We start from the raw sequence: 20,291 nt of genomic DNA on the forward strand, positions 1-20,291 counted from the left end.
ACTCTGTTAATGTGGCCCTCTGTGCCCAAATGTATCTTTAAAATTTGTCTTTGTTTCTTATTTCCTGAATCTGTCAAAAATACTTCCATCCATGAAAACGTTTTTATGATACCATATCATCTTTATTAATTCTTTTGCTGCCTCAATTAAATTTTGCTCTCAGAGGTGGAGGGTTAAAGATAGAATTGCCTCATTTAAGAGCATTATGTTGGCGATGAGTCTCATGCCTCATAAAGGAAGAGAGAGACCCACTTACAGCTCTTAGCATCATTCTATGTATTTGGACATATTTCCTAATTTAGTTCTGAAGTACTTGGCATTCGGTGGCAGATCGTATTAAGCAGCACGCGGCGCGCATCCTAATCAGGGGAACGTGAGTGAAGTAATTCAGAAGGCTGGCGTGTGTTTGACAAGGACGCTTGCTTGGCGCTGCTGCCTCAGCTTACATCACGCTGGAAAATAATTGCTAACGTCTCTTATGATAATCATTCCCTATACACGGACGTGAAAAGACTCTGGATTGGTTACTTGCACTCGTCACGAGTTGAAATACCTCTCTGGGAGAGCCTTTGGAATCAAATGCAGTGCTCGTGGTTTCTGGCCCCATTCTCCCTTACCTACACGAGAATATGAAATCCGTCTTTCCTGTTGTTCAAGGTTCCATTCCAGAGGACATGGAATGGAAAAGTTAGTGTTCTACAAGCTGGATGAATAATTTAAAATTGAAAGTTCACAAAGCAAATAAATGTCTCATATCCTTTTCACTTTCACCTTAAACCTTTGACATTTTTCATATTTATTTACTTCCTTCCTGGAGAAGTTTAAGAAAATAGCTCTTGGAGACCGATTTTCTAGGTTACTGAGTGATGTTGATTACCGTAAGGGTCCATTTTTTTTTCTGAGGTTGCTGGCATTGTTAACGACTGCTTACTGAGCACATCCTATATGCTAGATTTCTGACAGGCCCTGGAAATAGAGATGACACACACATGACATCTGCCTCGGGGCTTACCACCTTATGGTCTTTAACACAGCTTACCAATGCAGAGGTGGTTTTCTCCATGTGGAGATGGACGTGAGGTCATTGGGAGACCTTCACAGTGAATTTGCTGAATTCCAGAGTAATGAAAAAATGATGCAAGTAAATATGCAGATCAGGATGGAACATTCATATGCATTTGTACCTGTTTTAGTATTAAAATAGTATCCAAAATTTATATAATTGTTAGTATATTTTTAATAGTGGATAATAATAAATGAAATTCTCCTCACATGTTGTGGAAACTCTGAAGCACCTCCAAAGAGCCCTAGGGTTTCTCAAGACAAATCTCTGACTTAGAGACCTTGGAGGACCCGGCCACTTCTGGTTTTCTCCACAACCATGAAGGGTGGTTCTGCAGAAAGTATTCTTGGAAGGCTGCTGCTGCTTGTAGAAGCTAAGAGTGCTTTAGGATCTTTTGTGACCCTGAACCACCCCTGGGAGGGGGTGATGAAGTTACAGAAAGTAAATGTAAAGAGAAGTATTTTCAGCTAAGTCAGGTAGTGGTACAACCAGTGGGGACTGAACAAAGGTTTTAGAGTCCAATAAACCTTCGGCAAGTTGCCTACATGCCTCAGGTTTCCCATCTGGAAATGGGGTAGCACCTGGGAAAAGTAGGTAATGTGCTTATGGCTGGTGCTCAGGACTTGTTAGGCTTCACCTCCCCATCCCCACCAGTTTTGGGGTCAGGTCAGAGTTGATCAGGAGAGCCTGGGCAAGGGGGCAGTCTGGGCAGAGGTACCAGGCCTGGAGGAGGGAGTTTCCAGGGCGGGCTGGAGCACGGGGACCGTGGGCTGGTGTGGGAGCTGTGCTCAAGCCATGCTTGCAGTGAGAAGTGTGTTCTTCACAAGATTCATTTTCCTGAGTTATTTTGAAGGAGCGCATTTAGAATAGGAAGGGGCAGGTGAATTTGGCTTCTTGCACAACGTATGCAGAGAGTTAATGTGAATGCTGAGTCACTTTGTGTACAGTCACTGAGAGATGCGAAGGCTCGTTGGAGAGGGCTGGCACTGTCTCGATCATCATTTCTCTGCACTCACACTTGCATGGTTTTTGTATACCAATGACACTCCTGTCGTTTTCTAATTTCTAAAAACATCCATCAGCATTCTTGAGGCTCTGAGCAAGTTTATAAGCCCATTACATTGGAATATATGATGATCATTGCCTTTTTTTCTCATTTGTCTTTTGAATTAAGCTTAGAATTTTATTTAGGGCCTAATTTTTCTAGTGGCTTTCCTGATTATTTATGTGGAATTTCCATCCTGGTTTACGGCTCCATACCCACGGGAGAGTGTGAACTTGAAGCTGACTTCACGTTTATTTCACTTTTTGAATACGTATGGCTTTGGTTTCTTTGTGCCAGATGAGTCTCAGAGTAAATACGGCCCAACTGGCACCTGGGTTTGTTACGGTTAAAAATCAGCTTGTTTTACAGTTAATGAAGATCAAGGAGGCCAATTGGAAATGCTTGCCTTTGCTCTGCGACAAGTAACGGTGACACTGTAGAGCAGGCTGCAGGCTTTCCATACATGTGGGTCCAGACAGTTGGGACAGATGCTGTTGGTTTGGTTTGGTAGAGGGTAGGAGAACAGGGCACGCCGGAAATGGCCTGTGTGTTTGAATTTCAGAATATTTAAGACATTTTACTGTTTTCAAATGTACATAGCAGCTTAAACTAGACTAATAAAAGTATTACAAAGTAGAGGACTTTTTATTCAGTATGTAGGTGAATATGATTTATTAATTCGTCCAGCACTTCAGCCTTCTATAAGGCACTGTGTTAGAGGGTTTATAATTATGTTACTGAGTTGCAGATGAGTTCTTCTAATGGACGCAAAGTTACTCTTCTGAGCATTCTCTCAATGTGTTATTAATTTACAGGGTACACTGGGTTTTGCAGAGAGGCAAAGGATAACTACAGCTCAGTCCCCATTTGAACAACCACATTCTAAATTAAGGGACTTGGGAGGTTTTCAGTGCGTGAGAATGAGGCCAAGAATCGTCTGAACTGTGCCACACACAGATAGCAGCTGTGCCGTGCCCCGGGTTCCAGCCTTGGCTCACCTGTCCTGCTGTGAGCGGTCCACTGATGTGGGACTGACTGACTGGACCTGGACTGAATTCAATACCTCGATTTCTTTGGATCTTTCTAGGCTAGTACCTCTGGCCCAGGCTCCATCTGTTCCCCTGGTGGCCTCTCTGCACTGTGACATTTCCTTAAGGTGTGAGCTCTTATCTCATGCTCACAATAAGTTTTAAAATACATGTTGAAAACGACATGAGAATAAGTCTTCCCTACCCGCCCCCCTTTCCCCACCTACGGGCTCTTGTGCTGCCTGTTGGTGCCCCTCGTGGTCCCTTTCAGGTTTCGTCAGAGCAGGGCTGTGTACCAAGGACTGTGGGTGAGGCCCTGGTGCTCACCTGCTGCCTGACCTTCAAGACCCTGGGGATTCAGGCTCAGGCTTTCCACCCCGCAGCACCTCCAAATCGAGCCCCCTTCCTCCAGGCAGGCAGGCAGTCCAGAATATGCCGTGTTTACTCCTGACTGGCAGTACCATTCCCTCTTCCCTCCTGTTTCTCTGTGTCCCCTCAGGAAAGGTCCATCCTGGGTCCCACCTACTAGAAGAAGCCTCGCCAGCCGTTCCAGCTCTCAGTGCACATCTCCCTTCCCTGCCTCTTACAGTCACCAGGTCTGCACCTCACATTACCGTGTTGTCACTGACCAGCAAACATTCTTAACCAGATTGCCATCGGCTGGGAGGCAGGAAGTGAGCATTTAGAGCTGAGGAACACTTCATTAATGTTTGAAATTGGCTTTTTGGCTTGGAAGACAGTGTAGGTTCTCCAAGTGTAGTGCACCTCAGTGTAGGTTCTACAGTGCAGGAGTTCTCACACACCAGAGGGTGTCAGAAAAATACAGATCTTGGGACTCCACCCTCAAGGCTTCTGATTCAGGTGAGTCTGGGTGGGGCCTGAGGAGCTGCATGTCTAACGCCTGCCCAGTGCCCAGTGCTGCTGATGCTGCCAGTCCAGGGGCCACACTTTGGGCTCTGGGTCAGAGGTTGAAAGAACATGGCTTGGGAGCCCACCCACCCGGGTTTGAATTCTGGTTCGAAAACTTCACTACTGTGTAAGTGATTTGACCTCTCTACACCTCTACCTCCTCATACATAAAGTGTGTAAAAGCATGACACCCACCCTGCGGAATTGTGGGGATCTGGTGAGAGGACACATCGTCACAGTGTTTGGCGCATGAGAGAACACTAGAAATATTAGCCATTATTAATAACCATTTTGCCAGGACTCAGGAAAAGGCTTGTGCTGCGGTGGCAGCCGGCGACCTAGGAATAAGATGACTGGGGCTCTGCCTAGTGCGTCCTCAGCTGCTGCTGTTAACCTGAGTAAATTGGGGCAAGTTATTTAAACTTATTTTAAGCCTCAGTTTCTTTATGCATAAAATGTGGACAGTAGCATTTGTCTTCCTTTGATGGTTGTGTAAGTCGAATGAAATGATATTTTGGAAGGATTCGTGTGAAAGGAGTATCATGAGTATTAGTGTTTTTTATGTGCAAGGCGCTGCTGGGCTGTCTGTGCTGACAGCCGTGTACCATACAGCGTCGGGAAAGGTGGTCGTGCCCTCCGGGGCATGCAGGGGAGCCCACGGGGTGGGCTCCTTGCCCTGCACACACCAGAGGCCCTGATTGTTCACTGCGGTTTTTCACGCTCCTCCATCAGCTGTCGCTGGTCTCAGGGGATCTGATTGTAGCCACGTTCTGCCTGTCTACCCACTTCTAGGCCCTTGTCCAGGCTAACTTGTGGTCAGACGAGCAGTTGCCAGGCTAGTGAGAAGAAAAGCCCCAGCCACGTAATACCCTGAACTGCAGTGTTAGGTTTGTGGGCTCACAAGTGTCCTCGTGTTACCAGCATCTCGCTTGTAGTCTTCCCGTTTAAAAAGTAATGTCCAGATTGTCTTTAATTTCAAAGAGCTCGTTTTGTAGTTTGCAGACTCAGTTTTCCTCCCTGTATAACACAGATTTAATAATAACTTTCTTTCTCATGAGCACTATGATTAGTTACATGTAGTTAATATTTGTGAAGTGCTTTGAAACTGTCCATGAGGCCTTTTGGGAACATGAAAGGAGATTGTGAGGATTTTCAGCTTTCAGTTAAACATTTGCATAATAATTATAGTTTCTTCTTCGCACTCAGTGCTCTGACAGTGAACGTTTCCTGTTCATTTTATGTCCCGCATTAATCAGTTTTTTGTAGTCATACCTCTTATCCTTATTCTAGCATTAGGACAGAGACTGTCTACAGAGATTCCTGAAGCAAAGCAGAGAGCCATATTCTGCTCGCCCCACAAAGTACACTTGCCTTCCTTTATTATTTCCAGCACCTGTGGCTGTAGGGGAGAGAGATTGGGATGATGCTGGCCTGCATTTTCACCCGAGCGCACTCTTGCACTCTGGGTTCTTTTCAGCCTTAGGTCACAATAGGTGTCTTGGCCTCACTCTGGTCCTTTGTAGACATCTGCCCACATCACAAAGCCCCCATGTCTGGCACGGTCTGCGAGGATTGGCAGTGCCTTCCCGGGCAGAGTCCAGTCCTGGAACCGCGGGGGCTGCAGGTGCACTGGCACGTGGTGGTGGGGAGCGAACGCGGGCCTTGCCTACCCAGCGCCTGGCGACTCGCAGCAACACCGTTCCATCCCTGAAATATCTTGGCCTCATGGGCTTGTCACTCTAATTAAAACTTAAACATGAAAGCAGCCCAGGCTGCTTCTTTCTTTGTGCTGCATTTGAGTGTGGACTGTGCCAGCAGCACGTCATGGAAACTGTCAAGGGGCTGCTATGTTTCAGGGATCTGTGCTCGTGTCAGGGGTCCATTTCGTCAAGCCTTGCATCTTACTGGCTGCTGTTGCTAAGAGCACCTGAGAGGCAAGTTTTTGTTTGCCAACAGAAAGTCACCTCTGGGATGGTGGTGAAAGTCATTTCCACATGTGCACAGAGACACCGAGTTACCAAGCCTCGTGCTCTGACTTATCTCTGGCGAGGACTTACAAAATAGTCTCTCTGGCTGATTGTCAAAAATTACATCATATTGGAGTAAACTGCTTTTAAATCAGACATCCATTATTCATGTATATTAACTGCTTTTTTATTTTTTTATTGGCTGTTTGTGTATGATTTACTCTTTTCTCACTAGCTCGCGCTCCCTCCCCAATTGTCTGTCTTTCTCATCGTTTTTTTAGATCTTAGCTCATCTGTGAATTTATGGAGGCTGTTCACTTAGCTTTGTATGTGAACATCAATATGCACACCCTGCATTTTTTGTAGTAAAATTTTTTAGCACGTTTTGGGGATCATATTTATGTTGGGTCAAAAAAGCAACTTGGGTCATTTACAGGAGTAAATTCTACCCCAGATACTAAGAGGTCTTTTTCTTTTTTGTATCTTTTTTTTTTTAAGTGAGCATTACTAGTCTTGTACTTCAAGATCTGTATCAAATGAAACTGTACCTCCCACTTATGAACCAGCTAAATACGTTGCTGTTGGTGGAAAGCAAATTGATTTAATGTGTTCATTTGTATGCGTGGAGCATATCTTTAATGTAAGGCTGGTGTATCATTCGACTGTAATCGATACAGGCAGAAATGTGTAGCACTTATTCTTCCATCAAATATATACCAGGTCTATCCTGTGTGTCAAACAAACATGGTACAGGTATCCAAGAAAGTAAGTGTTCACTCCAGACCGTAATGCTGGAGGTCCCCTGTGCACCTGGCACCTTTGTGTTCCTGGTAAGTTGCCCCGATTCGTGGACTTGACTGTTTGGAACAGTAAGGACTAGATACAGTTTGTTCTATTTATTTAACCCCAAATCAGCACTGTTGTTGTGTATAGTGAACATTTATGTACTTTCATGCACATTTACCTGAATCTTTGTTCACTGTTCTTTCTAGCATTTCAGACCTCTCTTTCTGGAATAATTTCCCAAATCTTCAAAAAGCATACTCTTCAGTGAGGGTCTCTTGGCCACAGGTGCTCTCTGTATTTTTATCCCAAAACACCTTTATTTCATGCTCACTTTTGAATGGTGGTTTTATTAGTGTTTTATCATTTCTAGGTGGATAGATATTTTCCCTCAGCCCACTGAAGGAATGATGGTTTTGACTTCTGTTGATGCTACTTGAGAAAGCTGTCTAGTTTTCATCCCCTTTGAGGACTCTTTCTCTTCTTTTGGCTACTTTTAAGATCTTTTTCCTTGTCTTTAATTTTCTGTAGTTTCACTCTGTTGTCTCTAGGCGTGGATTTAGCTTATGTTTCCTGTTGGGATTTCTTGTCTTCTTTCCTTTCAGTTGTAGAAAGTTCTCAGCCGCTCTCTCTCCTTTCTGTCTAGAGTTTAGGTTCATTCAGTGTGTGTTAGCCCAGCCTGGTCTCCCTTGTCTGCTCTCACCCACTCACTCATATTCTCCGTCCCCGTCACTCTGGGATGCACCCTGAATAATTTCTTCATCTCTGTCTTCCAGTTCGCAGATTCTCTCTTGGATGCTAATTACCTGTTTAACTCATCCATTGATTTTTAATTTCTAGAAATTCTCTTTGTTTTGTTTTTCAAAGCTGCTTAATCAGTTTTGCTGCTTTTGACCCCTCACACTCTTTGATTTCTGTAAACATTTCCAGCATGCATAGTTTTCTTTATGTGATAAACAGCTGATATCCTTGGAAGCCTAATTCTTCTGTTTTCTATTGCTCACTTAAGATGAGTTGTTTGTCTTTGGAAAAAAAATTTTTTTTAATTGTGAGCTCATATTTGGCTGATCTTGATTTGTAGATCTCCTGTGGGGCCTGGGTTGAGAGGGTCTCCCTCCTGAGAAGATTTTGCCAGGTACGAGGAAGCATGTTACCAACATGAAAATAATTACTAGGCCTGGGGGTTTTTTGGCCTTGCAGGTAGTATAAATTCAAACTCTTAACCAGCATGAGGGCATATGTGTGGTTGCAGGCCCTCGGGCAAACATTTTCCATCCTGAGCTGAACCTGAGATAGACAAGTTTCCAAGTTTTCTTCACCAATGGATAGATCTTTGTTCCTAGCTTGCTTTTTACTGAGAACGAGGGCCCCAGCTTTAGGCGGACATCTCAGTTCTGGTTCCACTTAGTACTGGCTGGAAGCTTTCCCTCCTATTCCCCCAGTTTTCTGGGCTCCTAACGCTGGCAGATGTCCTCAGAGCTGCCCCTGACATGAGTGCTACTTCCATTTCTGGTTTTAGTCTTCTCTTCATTGTTGGCTCCTTGGAATTTCTCTGATTTCTTAAGAGTTAAACAGAATGTTTGCAGGAATGTTTAATAGACTGAATCTTGGGGGGAGGGTATAGCTCAAATGGTAGAGTGTGTGCTTACCACGCACGAGGTCCTGGATTCAATCCCCAGGACCTATTACAAATATAAATAAATAAGCCTGGTTACCTCCCCGTCGTAAGACAGAACAAAACGGAACAAAAATAGACTGAATGCTAACTAGCCACCTTCAGTGCCTCACACAAGGTGGTTTCCATAGAGAGTCTAGTGTGCCGTGTCGTCAGAGCTGGGACCTTGGGCTGGGATGCATTTCGAGAGTTCTAGAATCTGGCCATTGTGGAGAGCGATCTGTGGAGTCTTCTATTCTGAGAATGATGAAGGGGTTCCTTTGCACAAGCTCACAGCAAGATTAGACATCCAGAAATGGCGGGTATTTGTGTGGGGGGGGGGGCAGGATGTGTTGAGCCAAAAAAGGATTGTCTAAGTGTTCATTGTGTACCAGACGGTGGGAAGCCTTTGGTTTGCCTGGTAGTTGTGTACCGATCAGTTAATCTGCAAGCACTTACTGAGTACCTGGCACTCGCTGAGCCCTTAGTCAGTGCTGCAGGGAATGAGTGATAGGATTTCTGCCCCAGGGAATTTACAGTCTAGGGCTAGGACAATGTTTTAGAGCACATGGCGTGGTGCTTGGTAACAGAGTCTCAGCTGGCGCGCTAAAATCAGTCTCGGTGACCTTCCCACCCTCTAGTGCTTGAGAACCACAGGTCTCGGGAAAGGTCAGAGGAGTAATTGCACAGTTCAAGACGGCACCTGGGAGACACCCAGTGGGGTGTCCAGACAGTAAGTCCCTCAGCACCAACAAGAGGGGTAAACTCTGCGAGGGGCACAAAGAGAGCACAGAATAAGCTTAATTGGGATGGAAGAGGAGAGAGCACGAAGATTATTTTCTTTACTCTCTAGAATTTGGCTTCTTATCATGACTTTCCCCCCTCAGAAGAGCAAAATATATGTGGTAGTGACAGAGAGGGCTTGTTAAGGATCAGAAAAGAAAGTAGATTGACTTCGTCATCTCCAAGAATTTGTCAGATCTTCCTCCGCATGCCTTCATTTACTTTGCTTCAGTCCAGTACAGCATCCCCTAACCTTTTGTTCTCTTTGTCGCTTCCCTTTTTCAAAATGGTGGCAGGCAAACTATCTTGAGTTCACAAAGCCTTTTTAAAAGCCACAGTCTTGTGAGGAAGCCTTCTGACCACTTCTTACAGTTTTGGAAAGGCAGTGCCTGGGGTCCGGAGTAGGTGAGCCCACTGCTCAGGTTGACGTTGTTGGTGTAATGCCTTTGCAAATAACATATAGGAGTATTCTGTGAGAATTGTTCCACAGTTGGATGTATTTTGGATGTGTTTGTGGGAGACAGTGAGCTGCTTCTATTCCACCATCTTGAAGCCCCTCCAGTAACACACAGAAGTGTGAGGAAGACTCACTATTTTGGTAAGCTTAATCAAAGTAAACACAAATGGAGTTCCTGTCTTCAGTCACATGAGCAAAAGGCTGGGACTGAGAGGCTCGCTCCGTCATCTCTGCATAGCTGTTTCTGTATGCAAGTATGAGGGTAATAGCAACCCCAGATCTAGGAAATGTCCGCAGTGCTAAATCCAGTTCTTGACCGGTGAGGGAGGAAGTTGACCTGCCTTGAGCTCACCCCACTGCAGGGACAGTAGCCACTTCTCAGCCCTTTCCTTCATAGTTTGGTTGGAAGGCCTGTCCAAGGCACACTAAGGGATCCAGGTTGTGCCTGGAAGGGGCAGGGCCTGCCTGCACCAGGGCAGTTGCTGACGTTTCCCAGATGTTGGGCGTGTGGCTGCCACCTCCTTCCTGAGGTGCCCCTAGTCATACCACCACCTGCGAGGACAGGGCTGTGAGGTGGGTCTCCTCAGGGCAGCAAGTCCCGCAAACGGAGGAGCAGGACGGTTGGTGGCCGAGCACTGGCTGGTGAAGATGGGGACTGTTTCAGCTGCAGCCGGCTGAGGCTTCTGCACGTCTTCCACCGTCCCCATTCCTTCCCATGCTGACTGGCTGTTGAAGGGATTACGGCATTATTTATTTTGTTTAAAAAAATTAGAAACAACCCAAATGTCCATCAATATGGAATTATATATCCGTAGACAAATTTGATGCAGAACAAGGTCTATCTGTAGGTACTGACAAGGAAAGAACTCTCATGTTATTTAGTAGGAAACACAAGTTACAGAACAATAGTCCCATTCAGAGAAAAGAACAATTTTATACACACTCAGAGAAGGAAACAGACAAAACAGCCAAATATACAGAAAAACTCTTAACAGCACAGTTGGACCTCCATGTCCACAAGTTCCCAAACCAGGTTTCAACCAACCTCAGATAGAAAATAGTTGGGAAAAAAAATTCTAGAAAGTTCCAAAAAGCAAAACTTGAATTTGCTGAGCACCAGTGACTCTTTACATAACATTTACATTGTATTAGGTATTGTAAGTAATCTAGAGATGATTTAAAGTGTACAGGAGGATGTAGATTATATGCCAGTACTACAGCATTTATATAAGGGACTTGAGCATCGGCAGATTTTTGTATTTATGGGGTCCCATGGATACCAAGGGACAGCTGTATACACTGACTATTTCTGAGAGATGGTTATATAGAAGGTTACAACTTTTTGTTATGTAATTCTTATGTTAGAACTTGTTACAAGATATATTATGTTTGAAATCAGAAAAAAAAAAACAATTCTTTTTAGAAATTTCAGAGAAATCTGAATAATTGACAAAATTGAAAGTTAGGATTCTGTGACTAGGATTTGTGAAAATACTTCTAGATCTCTAAGAAGGAAAAAACAGTTCTTTTTAAGCAGTGCTTACGTCCACCAGGCGCCCTCTCTAGATCCGGAAGCCAAAGAAAAAGAAGACCCCGCTGTGTCCCAAGTCCGCACACTGCATCTCCTGCAGTTATCTTTGCAAAATACATAACATGGTTCAGTCATTCTAGGTAATTCTTAAACATCTAACTCCTATAAAAATTTGCTCTGTAATCACTATTTAAGCCTTTGTGTAATATACACTTGGTACTTAAAAAAAAAACAGCAACATCTCTTGATTTGGCAGTCACATTAATTAGCGCAGAACATTTTCATCAAGATTTTAGCTACGGGTCGTTTTTTTCCTTCTTTCTACCCATACACCTCTGAGAGCGAGTCAAGTGGCCATGGGTTGAGACTCACCCAACTAGGGCAATAAAGAGAAAAATTAGTCTAATGCATGGTCTTAACAAGGAGGAGAGTGTGAGCATGAATAATTAATCTCAGTAGTCTGTGGCAATCAGATAAAATGAAGTCCCATTTGCTCAACCTTATTAAAAGAGAGAGAGCGCGGGCAGGAGAGAGCCAGTAAAGGTGGTTAAGGGACTCGTAACGTGGGAAGAACCGGCTCTGCGCCGGGTAATGGGTTTTCTGATCCCCACGGTCTATAACTAAACGTAATGGTCAAGGTACTCTTTGGATCATTCTGATTCATTGGATTATTAAACATTTTTTAAAAATGTTTGACTAAACTAAAGTAGATGTCTTGATGATGAATTTGTAGTCTTTTTAGAGAGGGATTAGATTCCACTATATCATTTAGAAATGATCCATCCTCTTGTCAAAAAAGAACTTCTAGAGAAAGTAAAGACGTACGAACAGATTCAGTATCCAATTTTCATTCTTGTATCTACCATGGACATTTCTTCCTGCTAGAGATGTTGAAGTGTTTTAAAAGCAAGAAGAGACTAAGTGCAGGAACCACACTGAAAGCTCCATAATGATACCTAAGTGCAGAATGTTACTTTTAGGGTAGACCGTGGGATTGCTGGTTTTATTTTTTTCTCCCTCCAGGAACTGATTTTAATGCACTTTTAGTGTATTCATTGTGGATAGAAGATTTAATTTATTTCTGTGTTCCTACTTGGAAGAATAATCTTATTTTGGATATTTTACAGAAGTTGAAATTTTCTCAGAAACTTTTGTTTTCAACTGCATGAAAATAAAAATAAAATTCAGCTTGCTCTCTATAGTCTTTATGGATCAAGAAGGCAGTTTATGTTTTGTTATTGCCCGCTTTCCTTTCAGATGCTGTTAGCAATAGTGAATTAATATTACAGTGTTGTTTTGACTGTTAGGAGTTTCCAGAGATTCTCTTGGTAGAAATGTATGTTGACAGTGAGATCAGTGATTTTCAAGGTGGGGTCAATTTATTAACCTCTCAATACTAAAACAAGAATCTGTATACTGATAACTGAGAAATGTGTAGAAAAATATAGCACATCATTTTCATGTGTGTGCTGGCTGAGAGGAGAATCTCTCTCTTCAAAGTATTAACATTTAAAACTTTTGAGTTCAGTGATTAATTTTAACCACATGATCAACAGAATACAATGTATGCTCACAGGTGGGTGTGGGTATGAATGAGGAAGCTTTTAAACAGTGAATTTTGGGGCAAGGACTGTGTCTTCAGTACTTAGAACAGTTACTGCAACCACTTAATGTTAATTAATTGAATTACCAAGTATTTTAGTAAAAGACTTAATCTTCAGAAAGATTCCGTATGAATTATCCTTTTTTTTCTTTTTGCGAGAGAGGGGGCAGCATTCAGATATGATGAATGCATCGTCTAGAGATCAAGGGTACTTTCTTATTTGCCTCCTATACCTTACGGAACAGAGCTTCTGGTGATCATTGAGTGGAGAGTGACTGCAGAGAGAAATGTTTGGAATATCAATTATACCTCAATTTAAAAAGTTTTTTTAATGTTTGGGAATAAAAGTTTTGGTTTGTAGTTTAAAGGAATCGTCTAGTGGTTAATTGTGCAAGCTTCATCTTCCTGGATGCTTGTACTGTTTGTTCTTTGACCCTCTGTGGTATAAATACTGAGGGGGAGGAAGAACTCACGCTGGCTCATGGGCAGGTGCCCTGACCTCTTGTTAGCCTCCCCCATTAACTCCAGGTCAGAAGCAGTCAGGGACCCTTAGTTTCCAGGCTTTTTCTGCGTTAGGAAGTTGGGATATGTAATTTTCCCTTTTGGCATTTTTTTGTGCATCCTGTGAGTTTGTTTGCACCTTGGCCTGGGGAATTCTTTGGGTTTTCTTTTCTTCTGCATTTCCTTTTGTTTCTCTGACAGCCACATCCCTGTGCTGTCGTTACCTGGAAAGGGGCAGGAAATTAAGTGGCAGAGCATCTTGTCTAACGGGTTGGGAGGTGGTGATGGTGCCCTGGGCGATGCTGGGCGGAAGGTGTGTGTAGGTCTGCTGCACGTGACTGCACACCCACGTGTTCTTCCTTCTCCTGCAGATCCTGGTGTACAGCCTGGAAGCGGAACGCTGCGTCTCAAAGCTGGGTAATGCGCTTGGTGACTTCACCTGCATCAACCTCCGTGACAGCCCTCCCAATCTCATGGTCAGTGGCAACATGGACAGGAGGTAAGTCTGAATAAAGAGCTGCGTTTTGTAGCAGCTTCTGCTGAGGCCTGGCTGCTCCGCCACTGAGCTCGCTGATTTCCGACTCGGCTCACCCTTCTCACTTCTCTCTCGCAGCTCTGCCCACCTGAGTTCAGCCCTGATCCCATAAATACTATCCCTGTGAACCTGGAGAACAAAGTCTGGTATTAGGTAATAGCTGGATGGAGCTGCGTCTGTGTCTGTGTTTCTGAAACGCCATGGGAAGGTTGTCTTTTAGCCATTTGGTGGATGCAGTTGGTGGAAGGTCTAGTGAGACCCCTTGGAATATCTTTTGTCCCCCTGCTGTAAAATTTGTTTGGCATTTGAAAGCTCACTTTCTAATATTAAAAACAATAACCTAAGGGATGAATCATGTTCAGCAAAATAGGGTTGCCTGCCAAATGATGTCAAGAGTGTATTTCAGAACACTATGGTGTCCCTCTGGTGATGAGGGAAAAAAGAGACTTCATGTGAACAGATTCCAGTTTCTATTTAGCTGATTAGCAGTCTTCCCTTTAACGTATTGGCTTAGGGAGTCGGATTTTCCCGGTACAGGATCCAGTGCCAGCTCCGGCCGCTCCAGGACCCATCAGCACAAAAGGATTAAAGTGTTTGAAAAGACTCTCTGAGTCCAAATTTTAGGTTTTTTTCCTTTGTGCCTCCTCTCCCCTTTGTTTTTTCTTTTTCTTTCTTCTTCCTTTTTTTTTTTTTTTCCTGGCTGATTATCTGCCATGTCTGATCCAGTGCCCTGGAGAGAGGTAGCATGGCTGGAGGCCAGGTTCGGCCAGCACCCCGTCCCGGCTGCCCTGGGCTGCAGGAGGTGGCCGGCCTCTGGGTCGGGATATCAGATTGAGAGGCAGGTACCGCTTTGTGCGGAACCTCAGTCCTCTGTCGTACTTGTGCAGCAGCTTGTAAAAAATAATCATTTTGTCAAATAATATTTCCAACTTCTGACCTTCATTACTCCTATCACCCTCCCAATAGAGCAAAAAGATAATGTGAGTGTGCTTCATTGAAAGAAAACACATGATCTCTGTTTTCTCAAGGCCACTTAAAACAGCAGCTACTTTTCATGCTTGAGAATTGAACTCCTCAGTGTGTATCCAGGCAGTTTTTCTCTTCGGAAAAAAAAAAAATTAGGCTTGATTAGTGGCCCCACTCGTGGCACAGCAAACAAAACAAGTCAGTTTGTAGCTTTACTCTCCCGTTTTCATTCCCAGCCTGAGCCACACAAAGGCTCCAAGTTTATCTGCTAGGATCTCCCCATGGGGACCTAGCAGCTCCTCGCTTTCCAGGAGAGCAAGTGCAGACAGCTCTGGGGGACAGCCAGATGCAAGGGTTTGGGATTGTAGGTTATCCTTCAGAGTTGACAGCATGAGCGTTCAGGTGTTCAACCACAGCTAGGCTCACAGGAAACCAGGGTGGTGTTCCAGAGAAGAAACCTCTGCTTTCTGCATAACCTAGCCTCATTAGCTCTAGAAGAAGAGCTAAAGCCAGACTGTCGGGACCACTGTCAGCTGTACATCCTGCTGTCAGTTAGGAGACCTGTACAGACTCAGCAAGGCTGGCGTTTTCGCCTGGAGCGGGGCTGCCTGCTGATGTACCCGTTGCCAAAAGAGAAGCTGCCTGCTCAGTGTCAAAGGGCTCTGTTCGTTCTGAAGGCCAAATCTGACCACGATAAGTCCGTTTTATTAGTCAGCCAACGTTACATATTTTTTTAAACCTTTGTCTTTATGGATGAAAAGAATAGACTCAGGACTTGGAGTTAGGGAGGGGCTGTTCAAAGTGGCATTTCATCAGGGCCAGTTCTAGATCTGTGTGCCAGCTATTTGACCGCTGCTGGTCTCTCAGAGTCTGTCCATTATACATAAGATGGTTCTTTGTGAATCAGATTAACAGTGTTAGCAATATGACACAGGGGTTAAAAATTTATACATCTAGAAAAAGGGAGGAATAAGGACTCTAATTTCTTCGTGTGGTAGAAGCATGTCTTGTGGGGGTTTTCCAAAGACATAATAGCTATGAGTGGACGGACTTTGTCAGAGACGCACGCCCATGCAGCTTGTGTTTTCTTTCAAAAGTGGGAGTAAGGGGGCAGATACCGTGAAGAGAGCTATGTCCTTGGCTCTCATTTAATGGCTGATGCAATTTGAAAACCCTGGAACCTCTTTTTTTTTTTTTTATTTAAAAACCTGAATTTCTATTGCATTCTCTTAATACTTTGTAAATAACTTGAGAATTAAATAGACTCTAAAGATACATAAAACTATTCAAGGTTAGGATAAAAATAATGTTTCATTAAAGCAAGGAAATCAGCTTGTGTTAGTTTGCAGAAACATGGGCGGAATTTTACAAAGAGGGTTTTTTTTTGGTAGGGTGGGGGAGGTGGTGTCGGCTGAAATTAAACATGAAAAAATAGCTCACCTAGCTTGTCACTAGAGGTTAAGTAGAGTCTGATAAAGATTAAGAGAATGACTAGGGAGGGAACTGAGTTATTGTTGGATTGTAATTTTCCCTTGCTGGGAGGGAAGGGTTATAAAGTGGGGTTATAGAGGTGGAGCTCTCTGCATAAGAGTTTCAACACTATAGATCAGTGAGGGTTTTTTTTAAATGCATATTTTGCCTTTTCCTGCTAAACCAAGAGGAGTAATAAGTAATGTTAGAGGAGTGGTGTGTGTACCAGCTGTTAGGACTAGATGCCTGTGTCTTACCACGGGATGTCTAGTGCTCAGAGAGGGCTTAACTCTGCATGTTTTGTATTTATTCTGAGATGTACTTTTTCTTTTTTACATTTTCACATGTATGAAATCAAGTTGTCTTTTACAACAACATCTTAAGAATAATTGGCAGCATTTAAAAATGTTACATAAAGTAATGGTGCTTCTTGCATTTGATGGTGTTTCCAATTAAAAGTATGTATTTATTTAATGAAGGCAAAAATAAGCCCATAGCTTAGAAAATTAGAACATTTATGAGAAACTTGAATGGGTTACCAAGATAAAAGTCTTCAGGAATAGACCACTGTGGTTTTTAGTTTTTTGTTTGTTTAGTTTAACCTTTGTCTAGGGTTTACTGAACATTTAATCACTGAACTATAAATTTATGTCTTCCACCAAATTTGGGAAATTTTTGATCATTATTTCTTCAAATTTTTTTTTCCACACTGATTCCTTTCCCCTCTCCTTCTGGGACTCCAGTGATGTGAAGGCCGGACCATTTGATGTTATCCCACAGGTCCCTGAAGCTCTGTTCAGTTTCTTTCCTAAACTCTGTATTCCTCAGATTACAGCTATCTGTTGATTTAACGTTGGGTTCACTAACTCTTTCCTCTGTCACCTCCATTCTGCTATTGAGCCCATCCAGTGAATTTTTTATTTCAGATTTTATACTTTTTGGTTCAAAATTTCCATTTAGTTCTTTTTCATTATTTCTATTTATCTGCTCAGAATGTCATTATTTCTTCTTATTTTACCTTTTACCTCATGGAATGTAGTTACAGTAGCTGCTTTAAAGTCATTGATGATTCCTGAAATCTGGGTTACGTTAGGGTTGACATCTGTTCATTGTTTTTTTTTCCTTTGATTATGGGTCACATTTTCCCCAAGGTTTGTTTTTTGTTTTTTGGTTTTTTTTTGGAGGGGGGAAATGGTATGTCAAGTAATTTGGGGTGTATCCTGGATGCAAAGTGTCCACTTTGCATCCGGTTACATAATCCTCTGGAGAATGCTGAGTTTTTGTTTCTGTTTTTGTTTTAAGCAGGCAGCCCCCCCCCCCCGTTAGTTCAGGCTGCAGGCTGTGTCTCACCTCCTGTGGGTGGTGATTCCAGTGGCAGTTTCCAGAGCCTCTGTGGCTCTTCTCTGGCTCCGTCCTGCACCTGTGCCACTCAGGGGTTCATCTGGGGTGGCAGTCGTGTAAATCTCAGTTGAGCCTTTGCTGTGCTGCTTTGGATCTGTCCTGCACAGCTCAGAGCAGTGCCTGGAACGTGTGCGGGGTCACACACAGGATTACAGGCTCCCCGTCTCCAGTTTCCGCCTCTCTTCATCCCTAAGCTTTTGTAGGTTTCAGGGGCCCCTTCCCCACTGGGCCTTTGATCAGAAGGTGGGGTTTCTCTCAAAGTTTTACCGGCCGGCATCACGGCCACCATGCGGCTCTGTGATTAGACACTGCCTTTGGGCAAAGCCACAGAGGCAAGAGAGGGAGAAGAGCCCCCCAAAGACCCCATACCCACGTTCTTTTGGACCTCAGGGACCTCTTTCCTTGGTTCTTCAGAAAGGGCATTTCTATTGAAATTTTAGCTCCGGCACTGCCACCTGACTCCACTACTGGAGCTCATATTCTGGGCAAGGCTCTGAGAGAAAAGAGGGGAAGAATGGGAAATCCTTTCCCCATACAGCCGCTTCCTCCACAGTCCACTGCACTGAGTTAACTGTCCAGAGTCCTCAGGTGTTGCTTTGTGTGTCTTATCTAAAGGTTTTGGTTGCAGTCAGCAGAAGACAGAGGTGGTATTGGGCTTAGTCAGTCTTGGCCAGAATCAGAACTCTAAATAACTTTCTTTAAATTATCTAAATAAACTCTACAGTTGGCAGTGGAGGGCTGTATGAAATGGAGTCTGTTCTGTTGCCCTCAGTCTTCTCATCTGAGATCTGCTCATTCCTCTCCAGTGAGTGAAGTCAGGCATACAGACTAGAGAAGCTTTTCTGTGCTCTGCTGGGGAGAATCAAAGTAAGAGTTGCTGGTAAGGGCATATGTCAGGTTGTTAGTGGGTTGCCAAGGCAACACTCAGTAAACCAACAAATCCCACTGCTTTCCCCGCTGTAATCTTAAGTTGATTTTTTTTTCATTTTAGCTTTATTGAGATAGAGCTCACATACCTATAATTCACCAATTTAAATTGTACCATTTAATGTAGAGTTCATAAGGTTGTGCAACCATCACCAAGTCAGATTTAGAACATTTTCGTCACCTCAAATAGAAACCTTATACCCATTAGCAGTCACTCTCCATGTCCCCCCAGCCTCTCCAGCTCTAGGCAACCACTCGCTTCCTGCCTCTATGTATCTGTCTGTTTTGGACATTTCCTATAAATGGAGTCATATAACATGAGACCTTTTAGGGACTGGCTTCTTCACTTAGCATCATGTTTCCAAGATAAACCTGTGTTGTTGCTTGAATCACTACTTCATTCCTTTTTATGGCCAAATAATATGCCATTGTATGAGTATACCACATTTGCTTTATACATTCAGCAGCTTACTTCCACTTTGGGGCTCTTATGAATAATGCTGCTGTTACCATTCAACTATAAATTTTTGTATAGATGTATGTTTTCCATTCTCTTAGGTACATACTTAGGAGTGGAATTGCTGGCTTATATAATAACTGTTGAACTACTAGGGGAACTGCCAGACTCTTTTCCAAAGTGGCTGTACCATCTTCCATTCCCCCCAGCAGTGTTTGAGGGTTCCAGTTTCTCCATACCCTTACCAGTACTTGCCATTGTCTCTGATTATCACTGTCGTAAAGGATGAGAAGTAGTGTGATGCTGAGTATCCTTTCAGGTGCTTTTTGGCCTCTCTGAATAAATGTCTATTCCTATCCTTTGCCCATTTTTAAATTAGGTTGTCTTTTTATTGGTCACAAGAGTTCTTTATAATACACAGTCCAGGTACCAATCCCTTATCAGATACGATTTGTGAATATTTTTTCCCATTCTGTGGGTTGTCTTTTCACTGTCTTGATGATGCCCTTTGAAGCACAAGGTTTTAATTTTGATGAAGTTCGATGCATCCATTTTTTCTGTCATTAGTGCTGTTGGTATCATACTGAAGTAGCCATCTCCCAGCCCCAAGTCACAGAGATTTACTCCTATGTCTACTTAAAAGAGTTTTTATGGTTTTGGCTCCTACATTAAGGTCTGCGATGCATTTGGAGTTAATGTCTGTTTATGGTGTGAGGTGGCAGTCCAACCTCATTCTTTTTTGCATGTGGATACCAGTTGTTCTGGCATCATCTGTTGAAAAGACTGCTCTTTCCCCACTGAGTTGTCTTAGCTCCTGTGGAAAACCAGTTGACCATAAAATGGAAGGACTATTCTAGGTGTACTCGTATGACTGTATGATACTCACACTCGTTGTGCGCAGGTGGTATCCTGGGCTGGCCTGGAAGGACTGCAGTGTTCCGTCTAGCAGAGTTCAAGATCATCCAGTGTAGGCCCAGCTAAGGAAACAGGTCCAGAAAGGCTGAGTGATCCGTCCGAGGGACTTACTACTCTTTATGGGCAACATACAAAGAACTCTAAACTTCAGAGGCACAGCTTTACAATACAGAGAGCTCTAAGCATAGCCTCGGTGGATTAAACTGGGCAGGTCCACCTAAACATACATGTTTTTCTAGTTGCTATTTAAAATGAGTTATTTGCCAGAAAAGGCCATCATTGATGCTCTCTATATA

The 20,291-nt window shown here is 43.5% G+C and overlaps 1 protein-coding gene across 1 annotated transcript in view; it reads left to right on the forward strand.

The window, feature by feature from the left end:
* The window catches only part of FBXW8 (F-box and WD repeat domain containing 8), a 101,839-nt gene that overhangs the window by 70,894 nt on the left and 10,654 nt on the right, over positions 1-20,291 (forward strand). The window contains exon 8 of the mRNA XM_006204787.4: positions 13,696-13,823. Coding sequence (XP_006204849.1) covers positions 13,696-13,823 — 128 coding nt within the window. The remainder of the gene's footprint in view (positions 1-13,695; positions 13,824-20,291) is intronic.

The sequence above is a fragment of the Vicugna pacos genome, chromosome 32, assembly GCF_048564905.1.
Source record: "Vicugna pacos chromosome 32, VicPac4, whole genome shotgun sequence".
In the NCBI taxonomy this organism is placed as follows: domain Eukaryota; kingdom Metazoa; phylum Chordata; class Mammalia; order Artiodactyla; family Camelidae; genus Vicugna; species Vicugna pacos.